A 16,396-nucleotide genomic window follows, 5' to 3' on the forward strand; every position below is an offset into this window, starting at 1 on the left:
AGTCCTCCTGGCTTGCCTGCCTGCCGCCGGCACTCTCCAGTCCTCTGTCCTTTTGTTTTCAGCCCACTTAGGAGCTAGGGCCCCAGCTCAGACCCTAGGACATGTGCCAGCTCCCAGTAGGAAGGCAGCCTCAGCAGATGGGAGGAGAGGAAGCCCTTTGAACCCTAACAGGCCGGGTCCAGCCTCCCAGGCAGGTCCCCATATGCGGAGCCAGCCCAGTCCCCCCACCACGAGCCGCTCACCCAGAGCCAGGGAGCTGCTCGCTCGGTTCCTTGGCAACATCCTGAGGAATCCAGTTGCTGCACACGCTCCCTTCCTCTCCCCTCCCACCGCCTGCCTGCTGCCTGCGGGGGCTGGAGGCGGAGGCGGAGGCAGAGGAGCCCCATTATAAATCGCAGCAGAGCACAGGCGGCCAGGGGACCAGCGCTGAGCTTCGACAAGGGCCCCTGCTGCCTGCCTGGACCCCCACCCGCCCCGGCCATGGGTCTTCCGCCTCTCTCGCGGCCGCTCTGCTTGGCTGTCCTCTGCCATTTGGTTGCGCTGCTAGCCGGTAAGTGGGGTGGACTCAGCCATGAGCCGGGTAAGGGGAACCCTTAGCCCCACTTCTGCCCCTCAAGCCTGACAACAGGACCCCCAGAGCCTTCCCGGGTAAGGCTGAGATCCCTGGCCGCCCCTTCTTGACATATATGCCGGGTGGGGGAGGTAGGAGCTGGGTGCGGGGGTAGGTGGGGGATGCGGCTTGACACCTCTCTGGTTGTGTGGTCTGCCCATGGGCTGGAAAAATTTACTCTAACCAGAGACTGTCCCTGCCTGGCCCAGTGAGCAAGGTGGTGACCACTTGGCAGTGCAGGGAGGTGGTGTGGGCAGCAGACGATCCAGGTGTGGGGTGCCGGGAGAGTGGGGGTAGTGGGAAGCCTGAGGAGCCTCTCGGTGGGCACTCGGATGGAGCCCTGGGAGACCGTGGGCTCATCTCCCTTTCCGGGGTTAATATGTAACCCTCGGTCCTGATTCCCATAGTCTCGGCTTGGCCCCAGCCCAGGCCACAGTTGGGACTTTCTCCTGCCCAATTTCGAGGCCTCTCCAGGAGAAGGGACCCAGGACCAGTGGAGGTCAAGGTCATTGCAGCTCATGAATTGGGCTCATCACTGTGCCTCTGGTCTAGCCCTCAATCCCTCTGCCCATGTCTGTCCCCACCCCACCTCCCCCCTCAGGGTACTGTCTTTCTCCTCCAAAGCACAGTTTAGAAAATGTTTTCACCTCCAGTCACTTGCTTTCTGGAGCCCGGGACCTGGGAGGGTATGATGTATCGATCCCACCCAACATGAGTAAGATGGAGGCCCAAAGAGGTTGAGAAACTGACCTGAAGATGCACAGCCAGCAAGTACGACAGGAGAGGGTAAGAGTGGGTGCAGGAGGGAGCGTGGATGCACGCGCCCGCTTCTGTGGATCACACTGCCTTCAAGAGCTATTTGAGCCAGCCCTATCCTCTGGTAATACCCAGGCCATCTGGCAGATTGAGGCTCAGAGAGGGCGGGAGGCTGCCTTAGGGCACACAGCCAGTCTGGGAAAATGAGCACCAGTCTCTGGTTTCCAGGACACCTCTATGGAGCGCACTGTCCCCCAAGTCCCTCTGTTTGGGGAAAAGCCACTGGTGGGGCAGAGAGCAGGTGAGTGGAGATGGTGCTGGCCAAGTGCTGCTGACCTTCCTGCTTCCTGGGCTTGAACTTCTGAGCCCTGAGGTGTATGGGGACAGTGAGGACTGGAAGATGAGGAGTCAGGTGGAGGAGGTTGCTTGGCCATAGCTGTGACCCTGAGTACAGTATTGCCTTCTTTGGTCCCAGCTGCTGCACCTTTAAATATAGCTATTGCCTATATGTGCGTGGTGAGGCTGAGGACACTTAGCAAGTGGGAGAAAGAGGAGGATCGCTTCTACTAAGCTGGGTTGGGGGGTGGGTTTCTTCTCTGCTAGGATGGAGGAGGGATCCTGGGTGGGGGGCACTCTGGAAGCTCTATCCGGCAGCCTGAGGCTTCAAAACCATCAGGGGCCCACCCTAATCTTGGCCACTGGTTTTTCTGGGAGATATTCCCATTATTCTGACCTTTCTGAGGCTCCGTCTCTCCCGTTTTACAACTGGGCATGTGGCTAGGTTCATCTTGAAAATTCTTAGCCATGCTGACATGTGTGGCTCAGAGACACCCCCTGGGAGCCCCTATAGGACTTAGGGACTGGACCACAAGCCGGAGAGGCAGAGAGAGAGGGGGAGCTGGGGACTTTGTGGCTACCGCCCTGGCTGGTGCAGGGTGGCTGCGTCAGTTCCCAAATGTGGGTTTGCGGGGCTGTGTCAGGCAGGAGGCGCCTCTGCTTTATATAACAAACCTGCAGATACAAGTCAGAACAGAGAATTTTCCTCCCTGAGCACTGACGCATTCACTCCCACTCAAGCTCTGACAAGAAAGAGGGAAAGAAAAAAACTGAATTAAGCTGCTGTCATCTGCCCCCCCTGATTAAGCAGTAGGGGTGGGTGGGAAAGGCAGAGGAGGATAAATTGAGAGTGTCAGATCCAGGCCTGGGTCGAATCTAAATTAAAAATTCCTCTATTTCCTGTTGGTTGGGATTTTACATGTACAAAGTGGCTTCCTTGTGCATTTTGTTGATTCATTTGGTAGATAAGCCCCTACTATGTGCCAGGTACAATTCTAGGTGCTGAGGCCACATCAGTGAATAAAATTGCCAGTGATCCCAGCTCTTGGGGTTGCTGAATATCAACTGGAAAAGACAGGTAATACTCAAAATGAATTAGTAAAGGATTTGGTCTGTTAGAAGGAAAAAAAAAATGCTGTGATTAAAAAAAAAAAACAGGGATCGAAGGGTGGTGTGGAAGATGTTGAGATTTTATGTAGGGAGTCAGGGGAGAAGGGGGCATTGAGTGGGGCAGGGGAAAGAATCATGTGGGTATCTCCAGGGCAGTGGTCCTCACTGCTGGAGTTGGCCCCCAAGGAGACATTTGGCAATTTCTGGCCACATTTTTGGTTGTTACGTTTTGGTTGGGAGGTACTCAGGCACCTAGTGCATCGAGGCCACGGGTGATGCCAAGCATCCTACAGTACATGGAACAGCCTCCCCAACAAAGAATCACGTGGTCCAAAATGTCAGTGGTATTTGCTGTTGAGAAAACTCTGCTCTAAGGGTCCAGATATTTTAAAAGCTTTATTCTCATAACCATCCCATGAAGCAGTTATTATCACATCCATTTTATAGGGATGGGAGGCTCTGAGAACCTGAGTGACTCGTCTGAGACACACAGCTGAGCAATGGCTCAAGCTCTCCCAGAGACCCAGAACATTCCCATCTTTTCCTGCCTATAACCCTCCGAACAGTCCTTGAGCTCCAGCCTAATGTACACTTCCTCCAAGAAACCTCCATGATCACTTGCAGTTGCAGGTGGTCTCTCCCTCATGTAAACCGCAGCTTCTCTGAGGTCTGTTCTGGAACATGGTGTTTTTTCTTGGCGTTTAAGGCAGCCTAGAATAGTGGATATTGGAGAAGGAAATGGCAACCCACTCCAGTGTTCTTGCCTGGAGAATCCCAGGGATGGGGGAGCCTGGTGGGCTGCCGTCTATGGGGTTGCACAGAGTCGGACACGACTGATGCGACTTAGCAGCAGCAGCAGAATAGTGGATTGTCTTAAGGGCTGGGAGGAAAACCTGACCTGCCACATCTGCCAGCTGTGTGGCCTTGGGCAAGTCATTAAAGCTCTCTGATTCTCAGCTTCCACATCTTTAAAATGAGGATAAAAGTAATCTTTTTGCAGGAATTAATGACAACAGATGTGTGTGGGCTGAGCCTAGTGTCCAATACACCACAGGTGGTCTACTAAGGAAAGTTCTGATACTCTGTGGTTCTCTCTTAGCCGTCCACCAGGTTGAGAGACTTCTGAGGCTGAGATGGGCCTTCTTCATCCCTCTGCTCCTCACAGGGCCTGGTCAGAGGCAAGTCAGCATTTGTTGGTTGACCAAGTGAACACGGTGATCTGATAGCATTTATTGGGATTGAGGTACTCTCTCCGAGCTCAGCATCAGCACCTCTGGGAGAAGGAGTTCAGAGTTAAGGACAAGAGGGCCTGGGTCTTTGTAGATACTCAAAAGTAACTCAAACAGATGTTGGCCAAATCAGGGAGTGGATGGATGGATGAAGGATATGTGAGTGGGCTGGAGAGAGATGGAGGGATGGGTAGATGAAGGGGGTGGAGGGTGCCTAGGTGGACAGGTGGTAGGTAGGTGAGTGGGGCACGGGTAGATTGATGGACTGGAGTGAGTAGGGCTGGGTGGGAGGTAGCCAGGTGGGTGGCAGGGAATGGGTAGCAGATTGACAAGAGGGGGCAGATAAATGGATGGATGGATAGACAGGTAGGCAGGTGGCTGGAGGGGTAAGTAGACTGAGACATTATTTCATTCAATGAATATTTATATCCACCTTAAGCTTGATGATGAGAAACACTGTGACACCAAGACATTCAAGGTCCCTGTCCTCCTGCATTCACACGAGAGTTAATAGACGACTGGCTGGTTGAGACATTATCCCCAGTTACAGAAAAGAAAACTTCAGTTCCTAGAAGGAAAGCCCGCTTGGTTAGTTACACCACCTTCCCAGGCAAAAGCGAGAAGAGAACCTGGCCAAGGCCATCAGGCACCATGGCAGACGGTGGGGACTGTGAGACAGGCTGCCTTTGTGGCTCATTAAGCCCTAGAAGTGGGCATAGTGGATGCAGAGTCAGAAGAGGGCACTGAGCTTCCCTAGTTTGTCCCTCCTGCCCACTGGGCAGCCTCCCCCTGGCTCCAGGTCATCAGAGGCACCATTTTTCTGGGGATTCCCCCCGGAAGTCACCTGCCACTCCAGTCCAGAGGACTGACTCTTGACTCTGCTCAGCAGGACCGGGGGAGGCTGCTGCTGAGTCATTTTGAGGTCCTGCTGTGGGGAAAGTAGGGTGACAAGGCAAGGAAACTTTCATATCCTGGTTCCTCAGAGAGAAAGGGCAGCTGGTGATTCAGGGACCAGCTGCGGGGAGCCCCCCTGCCCACCTCGGGGGGCTACTAGTGATGCCCCCTGATGGCCTGGCCCTGACCTTGCAAGCCCTGACTCCCCCTACTCCCCACAAGGCAGGGTGGGCTGAGGCAGGGGGTGTGATGAGAGAAGAGGCGGCAGATTTTAGAAGGTGTGCGTGCATGCCTGTATTTGGGAAGGCAGAGCATATTTGGTTTCTGTGTCCTCGTGCATTAAGTATTTGTGCAAGAGCAATGTGTGTTCTGGTGGAACCCCGGGGATCACTGGGGACCTCCCAAGCTCTGCAGAAATAAAATAAGTTTGTTCTTTCGGCTCCACTGCCCTGGAAGTCCTAACCTCTAGATTTTTCAAAATCCTCTGAGGTCTTGCTTTGGCTGCAAATGACCTTGACTCTGATCGGAAACTCAAGCTCTTCATTTTTTGGCCTGCCCCTCTTGAACTTATACCAAGCAGAGTAGATTTTGCTGGAGATTTTAGGGGAAGGTAGAGATGCAGTGCAAACCACATTGAATGTTTATATAAAATATCTGGGTTCTCAGCTGTCTGTTGAGTCACCGTCATTCTGTCCTGGGCTTTCTGTCTGGCTCCACGTGGGACCCAGCCATCTTAAGGCCCCGCCTATCCCATTCTGCCCTCACCCCATGCACAACCCCATTTCTATCCCTCCTCCCTACTCCTGCTGCCCCAGCTTGTCTTGGGAATCCAAATGGCCCATTTGGTTCCTCTCAGGAGCTGCTTCCCAATTCATCCTGGCTCTTTTTATAGACTATTTATTTCTGTATTCACTTTTTGGCTGTGCTGGGTCTTCTTTGCTGCACTCTGCTTTCTCTAGTTGAGGCTATCAGGGGCTACTCTCTCGTTATGGTGCTCAGGCTTCTCATTTCGGTGGCTTCTCTTGTCGCTGAGCACAGGCCAGAGGGCACTCAGACTCTGTAGTTGTGGCTCCCCAGCTATAGAGCATAGGCTCAATAGTTTTACTGCACGGGCTTAGTTGCTCCACAGTATCTGGGATCTTTCCAGATCAGGGATTGAACCCGTGACTCCTGCTTTGGCAGGTGGATTCTTTACCACTGAGCCACCAGGGAAACCCTCATCCTGACTCTTAACGGCAGAACAAAGGATTGTCTACTCAGCACGCTGCTTAGAAGGTGGTTATCGTTTTATATTTAAATTTTTTGTTACCTGCTACTTCGGCCTGGTGGCATGTATGCCTTTATGTGGTTTTTTGTTGTTGTTGTTGGGCATATATATGTGTCATTACGGTAGTTGCCGGTGACCGTGATGTATACAGGGAATACACATGGGATGTGAATGGACAGAGATCTAGGGGTGTCTCAGAGGCTGCGGAAATGGATCAGGCTGAGATGGAGGGATGGGATCCCGATGCGACGGGGTGAGAGTTGAGCAGGTGACTTACTAGAGTAAGAGCACGGTGCGGGGAATGGCAGGGTTACGGGTCCAGATGGGCCGGGAGCCAGGCCTGGCAGGAGAGCCTGTTCTGTCACTTGCTGACTGTGTAACCTCAGGTAGATCCTTGTCAGTTTCACACTCCTCTCCCCTGGTGAACCCACTCCAGCAACTGAATTTTAAAATTAAATAAGATGTGCCAGACAATAAGAGCTTTATAAGAATTCATTTTCCTCCATCCTTACAACAAACCTGTGAAGTAGATTCTACTGCTGTCCCTATTTTACAGGTAGGGAAACTGAGGCCTAGAGAAGTTTGGCCGGGGACAGAGGGCTGAGGTCAAGGGTGTGGGGCATTGGTTCTGGCTAGGAGGGTGCGTCTGGGACAAGCTGGCATGGGGCTGGGAAGCCAGATGTCCACAGACAGTCCCGCTGACTGGGGGCCTCTGTGGGGTTAGGGCAGCAACACGGTGTGAACAAGTGTAACCTCTTCTGCAACAAAATGACCCAGAAGATTCCCGAGTCTCGTCTAGTCGGCTACCAACGAAATCGGGAGTCCTGCAATGATGGAGCTGTCATGTAGGTACTGCCCTCTCAGCCTCTGTATTCCTTTCAGCCCCTGGTCTCTGCTAATCCATGTCCACATCCTGTCACCCCAAACTGGGCTCCTGGCCAAGGGCTTTCGGCAAGTGTTCCTCTTGCTCCTGACCTGCTGGCCTCCTCGCTGACCTTAATATCCGTGCCCTGAGCAAACATGAGCCGTGACATTCCTGAATAGCCTGGAGAAGCCATCCGGGGTGGTAATTCCTACTGGGCCAAAGGGTGTTTTATGCAGCACTGGAACCTGCTGGGTTTCATGGGAGAGGAAAAGCATGGTGTTCTGAAAGTGCAGGCTCTAGACGCCAGCAGATCTGGTGTGAATAATGCCTTTACCGCTTACAGTCTGGGTGGCCCCTGTGATCTTATCTACCCTCTGGGCTCTGGTTTCCTTATCTGTTAAAATGGGTAGTTTTGAGGAGAATGAAAGCTCTTGGCAGTGTGCCTGGAAGCTGCTAACAATAATAGAGGCCAAGGTTATAATCACCATTGAACAGATAAGGAAACAGAATCCTTCCCAGACTTCAGACTTCCAGGAGGGGTCAAGCCAAGCCGGCTTCACCTGTGGGTGTTAGGACTCCTGGCCATCTTGGCTGCTTGCTCATTTGGGGTCCCTCTTGGGTACTGCCCAGTCGCCCAGCCCTCAGGCCTTTCCCCAGGACTGACCTTTGGGTCCTAAAGCAGTCTCAGCCAGACCCTGACTCCTGGCAACAGGAAACAGCCTGTTCGAAGCCTGTTTCCCAAGCTAAAGCAGGCTTTCTTTAGCCCAGCTAAAGAAAATTGTACTTCCTCCCAGTGATTACTAAGAGGGCAAGTGTGCTACAGCCTGACCTCTCTGCTCATCTGTCAAACCTCACTTCCCCCACGCTACCCTATATGTTTGCTTCTCTTTTGTAGGCGAAGGGGAAGTGGGATGCTCCAGAGAGGGGATGACAGCACTGGGACAGCACTGTGCCTGTGGGTCCTTCAGGGTCATGCTCGCTTTCTGGACCTCTCTGGCTTCTTAGCATATTGGAGACAGGCACATTTTTATTACCCCTCTAAGCCTCAGTTTTCTAATCTGTAAAATGGGGATGTATATAGTAGCCATCTTGCAGAAAGGGTATGAAGTTTAACCAGACAAAATTTCCAGCACAGGCCAGGGTGTGGAGCAGGGGTCCCAGCCAGTTCTGAGCTGTAGTCTTGGTACTAAGCCACATGCAGGCTTCAAAGGAAGCTCAAGATTTGGATGGAACTCAGGGTCCTGAAGGAAGGAATGACCACCGACTCCAGTATTCTTTGAGCTTCCCTGATGGCTCAGATGGTAAAGAATCTGCCTGCAATCCAGGAGACCTGGGTTTGATCCCTGGGTTGGGAAGATCCCCTGGAGAAAGGAATGGAACCTACCCCAGTATTCTTCCCTGGAGAATTCCATGGACAGAGGAGCCTGGTGGGCTACAGTGCATGGGGTCGCAAAGAGTCAGACATGACTGAGCATCTAACACTTTCACTCACATTTCACTTTCAGGGCCCCATCAGGGCCACCATATAGAGAGTTGTAGCACCCTAGGGGCCCTTGTAGCCTGAGGATACACTCTAGGAGAGGAGAGAGGTCCAGAGGGCAGCCTTCAACTGAAGGAGAGGAGGAAGAGGAGGTTATGACATTGAGTCTTTTCCACCACCAAGCTTGCCAGTCACACACCTCATGGCAGAGAACACCTGGGATATCTCCCAATCATAAAACTCACAGCGAAGAGCCCCCATCTTCACGTTCATGACGTTATGACTTACATTTTTATTGTCTTTCTGGTCAGGAAGATCCCCTGGAGTAGGAAATGGCAACCCACTCCAGTATGCTTGCCTGGGAAATTCCATGGACAGAGGAGCCTGGTGCATATCAGTCCATGGGGCTGCACAGAGCTGGACACGGCTGAGCGACTGAGTTTTCATGCACACACTCTGAACCAGGTGCTTCACATCCTTTTCATTTTTTACAATAACACAGAAGCAGGTGACCAACTTGTCCTGGTTTGCTGGAATTGTCACAAAAAGACCCCTTCAGTCCCAGTTTTTCTGGGATGGTTGGTCACCCTGCAGAAGACAGGACTCTCTTTCCAGTTCTCAGGTGAGAACACAGAAGTTCTGTGAGCTGAGCTGCCACAGCTAGTAAGTGGTGGGGACTTGATTTCCAGCCAGGTCAGCTCACCTGCAGAGATTTTGTGTGATGCTCCTACTCCACGTGGCATCTAAGCATCACTGGCTCTCTTGTCTTCCTTCCTTGCAGCCTGAAGACTGTGAAGGGTAAATCATTCTGTGCTGACCCAAAGGAGGAATGGGTCCAGAAAGCCATGAAGCACCTAGACCACAAGGCTTCTGTGTCTCAAAAGAGTGGCACATTTGAGAGGCAAACCAGTGAGGGCAAGCCCAGGACCACCCTGGGCGCCAGGGAGATGTACCGGTCTGCTGCCTCAGAGGTGAACTTCACGGGCGAAAGCAGTAGTCTGGGGGCAGAGAGTGCCTTGGGGACTTCGCCAGGAGTGGCTGGTTCCATGGGGACCAGGTCCTCCTCCACTTCAAAAGCTCCAGATGGAGGGACTCAGAAAATTGAGCTTTTCAACGAGGCTGCCTTCACCACCGCCACGTCTTGGCAGAGTTCTGCTGCCGACCAACCTGAGGCAGGCCTCTGGACTGAGGGGAAAGCCTCTGAGGCCACCTCCACCCTGGTCCCCTCCACCCAGACCCTCCCCACCCCAGTCCCCTCCACCCAGGCCCCCTCCACCCAGACCCTCCCCACCCCAGTCCCCTCCACCCAGACTCTCCCCACCCCAGTCCCCTCCACCCAGGCCCCCTCCACCCAGGCCTCCTCCACCCAGACCCTCCCCACCAAGACCCTCTCCACCCAGACCCTCCCCTCCCTGGTCCCCTCCACCCCGGACCCCTCCACCCAGGCCCCGACTCTTTCCTACGCTGTCTTAGAGGACAGCAGTGGGCCTGGAAGCCTAACTGTGGGAATCAAGGTACAGGACTCTTCAAAGAACTCTCTAGGGTCCAAAGAAATGAGTCCCTCTTCAGCTCACACGGATGCCTTCCTGGGGTCGGCCACGGTGTCCAGCATCTTCGAGGTCACTGTAGCCTCTGAAGGGACCCCCAGCATGGATGCACTGGCCTCGGGCAGCTGGGGCCCTGAGACTGAGGAGCTCCCCAAGGCCAAGGAACCCATTCTCACCACCGCAGGCCCCCGGAGTCTGGGCATCCTTATGACGTCTGTCCCCGACTCCCAGGTGGCCACGCGAAGGCAGGCCGTAGGGCTGTTGGCCTTCCTCGGTCTCCTCTTCTGCCTGGGGGTGGCCATGTTTGCCTACCAGAGACTGCAGAGCTGCCCTCACAAGATGGTGGGGGATGTGGTGGAAGGGATCTGCTATGTCCCCCGGAGCTGTGGCAGTAACTCGTACGTCCTGGTGCCAGTGTGAGCTCCCCTCCTGCCTGCGTCTGTCCAGTCATTCAACTCAGCGGCCCGGGGTCCCCCATCCTCACACTCACCCTCACCCAAGGGTCTGGCCCAAGCTGGGATGATTGGAGCAAGGAGGCAAGGTCATCTGGGTGGGTCTTCTCCCAGCTCCTGGGGGCCACCCTTGACCATTTGTGACCTACTGTGGACAGAACAGGTGGCCTCCCCAGCTCACTCCAATGTCCCAGGACAAAAAATGTCCCTCTGCTGTTGGCTGGTTAGAGGGTCCCTTAGACACCATGCCAGCCCCCATGAACAATTATTTACTGAACGCCCAGCCCCTTTGACCCACTCCCCCTGTGTTACCATGGACATTCCATCTTACAAATGAGCCTCAGGTCAGGCCTCTCCTGCCCACTCCCTCAGACCTCATCGCGTCTCTTGGTCCCGCTGCGGTCGCCAGCCACCCCGGCCACCTGCGGTGCTAGTTTTCCATGTCCCCTGTACAGACCCCATGCCCCAGGAGGGGACCTGTCTTTTCTTGCATGAGGTTAGTGTGGTGTTTCCCGGGACTGCTCCCATTGAAGGTTCTGCCCTTGGGCAGGCATTTTGGGAATGAGAGATGAAGTAATCTGCTGGCTTGGATTCCACTCTCACCACCCCTCACCCCCCACCCCCGACCTCCGCATCTGTGAAGGAACATTGACTATAAATGTAAAGGCTGGGAGTTTAGTCCCAGGCCCTCACCAGTCCATCAAGACATTCATCACTCTGGTGTCTCATCTGTGAAAGGGAAGAGGGATGGTAGATATGTGGCAATAATCTCTATCCCTGTCAGGCATCACTAGTTGATCCAGAGACCCCTTTCTGCAGACCCTGGGTGCAGCTTCTCAACCTTCACAGTAGAGATGCTCTCAAGCATCGATGAGACAGGCATATCCATGGATGCTGTGACCAGGAGGTCCAGCCCCCACCCCCACCCCCCGCCCCCCGGCGACTTGTGACAGCCTACCAGGTCACAAGTGACAGGCTGTGGGAGGAGCAGAGGCCTGCAGGCTCCAAGAAAGGAGCCAGGGAGCAGCTGCAGGCAGTAGCCACACCCCTTCCTCCTCCACTCCTTCATGAGGGACCCAGGTCCAGCGCTTTCTCTTTCTTTCCCGCAGCCTGGCTTCCTCTTCCACCTCTCACTCCTTGAAAACACTGTCCTCTGTATTCTGAGCTCTTCCTGCCTCCCCTTCACCCCCACCACAGGCAGGGCCAGGCATTTCCATGATGTTTTCCATGATATCAGAATCCACCATGGAAACCTGAGGTTCCCATGTTTATTTCTGAAAGGGACTCTGTCCTGTGGGGAGAGATGGGCAGGGGAGGGGAAGTTGTGGACATGACGTCAGAGGTTCCCTTTTAGGCACTGAAGACTCAGGCAGGCCTGGGTGGGGCTGAAGGCTTCCTGGACTGGCCAGCACCCCACCATCAGAGCCAGACCTGCAAGTCCCACCCCCTCAGGGTCTCTGGTGGCAGCTCCCCACCTCCCTCTGGCTGTCTCTGAAGGTGTTCTTTGCGCCCCACCAGAGGAGCCTCCCATGGGCCAGGCTCTTCCATGTACAGGTGGCATGCTCCTTTGCAGACAGATGCTGAGAGAGTGCACATGCGGCTCTGGTCCACAGAGAGAGGGAAGCCAGCTTTCCCTGTCTGCCTGGCCCTCCTCCATGCCCGTGAGGGTCTGGCTTGGGTTGGGGGCACTCTGACCACTCAGAGAGGAAGACAGCAGATCTGAATGCACTTTTGGGGTTCTTCTTGATGGGGAACCTTCAAGGGATGGGGCCCAAGTGATGGGGCTCCCACCTGTGATAATGCGGCTGGGGACAACAGTTACCCCTTCCACAGACTTTGTGAGGTCCTCTTGAGAAGGACAGGAACAAAGACAATTTGGGGAGGGCTTTGGAAGGAGTTGGTTGATGCTTTTGCTTTTCCAACCCTATCGCCAACGTCTGTGTCATTTTGTATTTTACTAATAAAACTTAAAAGTCTTGAGTGTGCAATATAGTTGTTTTTCCTGGGTCAGACTCAGCAACCGAGGCCTCTGGGAAGATGGAACAAAGGAGGAGCCAAGACTGTCTGGGGAAGTGGGACTTCTCCGGCACACCAGTGGATATGACTCTGTGCTTCCACTGCAGATGATACTGGTTCGATCCCTGGCCCTGGGGTCCGCGTGCTGCAGGGCGGTGTGGCCAAAATAAACAAAAGACTCTCTGTGGAAGCATTGGAGACCCCTGGGGCAGAGGGGCAGCAGGAGAAGGGGCCCTGGGAACAGGGGTGAGGACGGCTGAGCCTCTAGCCTAGTTCTGCTCTGCCCAGGTATGTGACACTGGGCATGCATAAAATCAGGTGAGACTTCACTCTACACCTGAAACTAACACAACATTGTTAATAACTATACTTCACTATAAGAAATTTAAATTTTTTTTTAAAGATTTTAAAAAACCAGGTGAGAGATTTCCAGCAGCTTCCATCCCTGGCAGGAATTATATTCCCTTATGAAGTCCCCCACCCTGCCCCCTCCCACTGCGCAGGCCTCTAAACAACCATCTTGAGGGCCTTGGTATCACCATTAGGGATCTAGTGACCCACGGGAGCAAACTGGGCCACATTTTCCTCTTTACAGCCTCAACTCACTGCTGGTCCAGATAAAGATCAAAGAAGGATTACTTCTCAAGGGACTTGGGTACTCAGAGGTGTGACTCAAGTATGAACCGCCAGTGCCCAAGGTGGCATCATGAGCTGCTCTGTACAGTTGCGTAGACTGGAAACTGCAACGTGCCAAAGGCCAAGTCCAGCTTATTATACAGTATTGCATCAGTCTTGAATATTCATGGGAAGGACTGATGCTGAAGTTGAAGCTCCAATACTTTGGCCACCTGATGTAAAGAACTGACTCATTGGAAAAGACCCTGATGCTGGCAGGAGGAGAAGGAGAACAAGATGGTTGGGTGGCATCACTGACTCAGTGGACATGAGTTTGGGCAAACTCCAGGGGACAGTGAAGGACAAGGAAGCCTGGCATGCTGCAGTCCATGGGGTCTCAAAGATTTGGACATGACTGAGCGAATGAACAAATAATTGCATGGATTCTTAGACACACACTTCTTTTTTCACGTTGTAATACCTTTGGAATCAAGATGTGTCTTACAGTCAATGACTTGTCACAGTTTAATTGACAGGTCTTTTGTTCTCTACTAGTAGTTTATTAAATGTCAGAATGTTTTGCATTAGAGGCATTTTAGGTTTGATGTCTACATGGAATTTTTGTTTTTAATTAGAGGCAACACTTAAGAAACAGGAAATTACACACACCAGCCTACTTTTCTAGGTTCTCTTAAGTAATTTGGAAGGTCTCAGCCCCACTGTGTGCTGTCACCCCCAATATGATGGTGGGTAGGGCCTGAGCCATGGCTGACCCTTGAGATGGAGCAGGCCAGGGTGACAATCCTGAGTTCTCTACCACCCCTTCCACTTCTTGGCGTTCCGGATTCCAATGGCCATGTCAATTGCCATTTATCATCACCCTTCTCTTGTTTTTCTCATAGAGAGGATATTTTTCTCTTAGCCCAAGTCTTCATCAAAAGCGGGACCAGGAAAGACAGCATATGATGGGCCCTTAATTTTTCTTACATGCAGCTTCCCTCACTTCACCACCTCCTGAGCCCCATAGACATTTGGGTTTGAAGTTTCTGCAAGAATCTGAGATTGCTGCCTCACCACTCAGCTTGTGGGATCTTACTTCCCAGACCCAGGATAGGACCCATGCCCCCTGCAGTGGGAGCCCAGAGTCCTAACTATTGGACCACCAGGGAAGTCCCTGCAAATTCTAGTACTGCCCTTAGCAGCACACAATAGCTTTCCTGTTCCACTCCAAGTCCAGTCCCTCCTGCTTTTGCCCGTTCCCACCCCCAGGAAGGAGCTGGAGGCAAAGTCATAACCCCTCAACACCTGAACACCGCCCTTTCAGCAACGTGCAACACCAGCAGTGGCTTTGAAATGAAAATATTTGTCCCTGATTTTTCATCACATTCTCAGATAAGGTTAAGCTCTTCATGTTCCAGAAGAGAATGGAGAGCAAAAGAAATTTTTATTCTCCTTCAGTCCAGACCAACTCCCTAGGGATTTGGGGCTTGATTTTTCTCTTTCAGTTGTGGAGCTCAACTTTAGCTGAAGTGATTCCCCACAATTAGTGCAGAGTTTGATGGAGACTTGAAAGTGGAAGTGAAAGTCACTCAGTCGTGTCTGACTCTTTGCGACCCCATGGACTATATAGTCCATGGAATTCTCGAGGCCAAAATACTGGAGTTGGTAGCTGTTTGCTTCTCCAGGGGATCTTCCTAACCCAAGGATTGAACCCAGGTCTCCCGCATTGCAGGTGGATTCTTAACCATCTGAGTCACCTGAGGCCTCTGAAAACTTTGATAGAGTGATCAGGGCTCTGAGATATAATATACTATTACTAATAATATAATATTATTTATATTATTATCACTGTTGTTGTTGAGTCGATAAGTAGCGTCCAACTCTTTGCGACCCCATGGACTAGAGCATGCCAGGCTTCTCTGTCCTCCACTATCTCCTGGAGTTTTCTCAAATTCATGTCCACTGAGTCTGTGATGCTATCTAACCATCTCATCCCCTGTCATCCCCTTCTCCTCCTGCTCTCAGTCTTTCCCAGCATCAGGGTCTTTTCCAATGAGTTGGTTCTTCCCATCAGGTGGCCAAAGTACTAGAGCTTCAGCATCAGCCCTTCCAAGGAATATTATTATGTTATAATATTTTTATAATATCATATTATAATAATAGTAATATTATTGTTGTTATTAAAATAGCCATTGTTTATTTAATGTTTACCACATGCCAGGCAATACACTAAATTCTTTATGTACCAGGGCTTCCACTTGCAGATGATGAGAGTAAGGTTTTCAAAGTCCACAGGACTTGCCTGAGGTCAAACAGACTGTAAGCAGCAGAACTGGAACCTGAAGTCTTTCTCCAGGACTTGAATCTTAACCACCGTTTCTAAAATTGTGAGCCACAGATTGTCAAAAGTAGAGACTCCCGAGCCCCACTTCAGTCCTGCTGAATTCAGGGATGGGAGAGCTGAGAGTCTGCACTTTCAAGCCGTTGCCTCTTTCCTCCCGCCTTCCTCTCCTCTCTTTCCCTCCCCGCCTTCCAAACTAGGGGATTTGGCACCTAGCCAGAGTTTTAGAGCCCTCCGCACCAGGCCAGCCTGCCTCCACCCCACCTAGGTGTGCAGGGTCCTTTGGGCGACAGCTACCGGCAGCCCTCTCACCCTCTGCCCTTTGCTGTTATTCCCCTTTGCCTCTCCTGTGTCCTCTGTACATTCCCCAAAAGGGTGAGGCCAGGCAGAAAAACACAAATGAATGGTTGGGAATTTCCAGTGTGAAGCTGAATAGTAAGCGCCTGGGAGCCATGAAGTGTGTGTGTACACATGCCCTGCTGCTCCTGTGTACTGGGATTAAAGAAGAGATCTAGGGCCAGAATGCCTTTCCCCAAATGACCGCAAACTTCAGCTGCCAGACACACGCAGGATCTCATCAACCTTACCAAATTGGCTGGAAGAGCTGGTACCTCTGAACCTAGGAGGATTCCAGAGCAGGGCACCTGTGGGAAGAGATGCCTCTCTCTTACCTTCAAGGGATCTTTTGTCCCCAGGGGAAAGAACTAGAATTATTTCTAATGAGCATCTTGCTATTTAGCAATACAGAAGTGGAATGTAACATGGTGATCTTTGGCTGTGTGACTTTAGGAAAGTTGCTTAATCTTTCCAGGCTTTTGGTTCTACTTTAGTAAAGTAGAATTCACGATCAAAGAGTTTGAAACGTCCTTTTTCTACTC

The 16,396-nt window shown here is 52.3% G+C and overlaps 1 protein-coding gene across 3 annotated transcripts; it reads left to right on the forward strand.

Annotated features, from left to right (window-relative positions):
- Positions 1 to 414: 414 nt before the first annotated feature.
- Positions 415 to 12,534, forward strand: CX3CL1 (C-X3-C motif chemokine ligand 1). 3 transcript variants are annotated; one of them, XM_002694885.6, is made up of 3 exons: positions 415 to 550; positions 6,927 to 7,047; positions 9,329 to 12,534. In XM_002694885.6, the coding sequence occupies exons 1-3, from the start codon at positions 481 to 483 to the stop codon at positions 10,512 to 10,514; spliced, it is 1,377 nt and encodes a 458-aa protein (XP_002694931.1). In that variant the 5' UTR covers positions 415 to 480; the 3' UTR covers positions 10,515 to 12,534. The 3 variants fall into 3 exon arrangements, with proteins under 3 accessions (XP_002694931.1, XP_015331290.1, XP_059733416.1); XM_015475804.3 differs by lacking the exon at positions 6,927 to 7,047; XM_059877433.1 differs by lacking the exon at positions 415 to 550 and having other exon boundaries at positions 7,012 to 7,051.
- Positions 12,535 to 16,396: the final 3,862 nt, after the last annotated feature.

Source organism: Bos taurus, chromosome 18, assembly GCF_002263795.3.
Source record: "Bos taurus isolate L1 Dominette 01449 registration number 42190680 breed Hereford chromosome 18, ARS-UCD2.0, whole genome shotgun sequence".
Lineage (NCBI taxonomy): Eukaryota > Metazoa > Chordata > Mammalia > Artiodactyla > Bovidae > Bos > Bos taurus.

Excerpts from the sequence above, each read along its gene's own strand:
- CX3CL1 (XM_002694885.6), top strand. The coding sequence starts at position 481 with ATGGGTCTTCCGCCTCTCTCGCGGCCGCTCTGCTTGGCTGTCCTCTGC. Across the intron at positions 551-6,926 it reads TTTGGTTGCGCTGCTAGCCG|GGCAGCAACACGGTGTGAAC; the intron begins GTAAGTGGGGTG and ends CTGTGGGGTTAG. Across the intron at positions 7,048-9,328 it reads TGCAATGATGGAGCTGTCAT|CCTGAAGACTGTGAAGGGTA; the intron begins GTAGGTACTGCC and ends CCTTCCTTGCAG.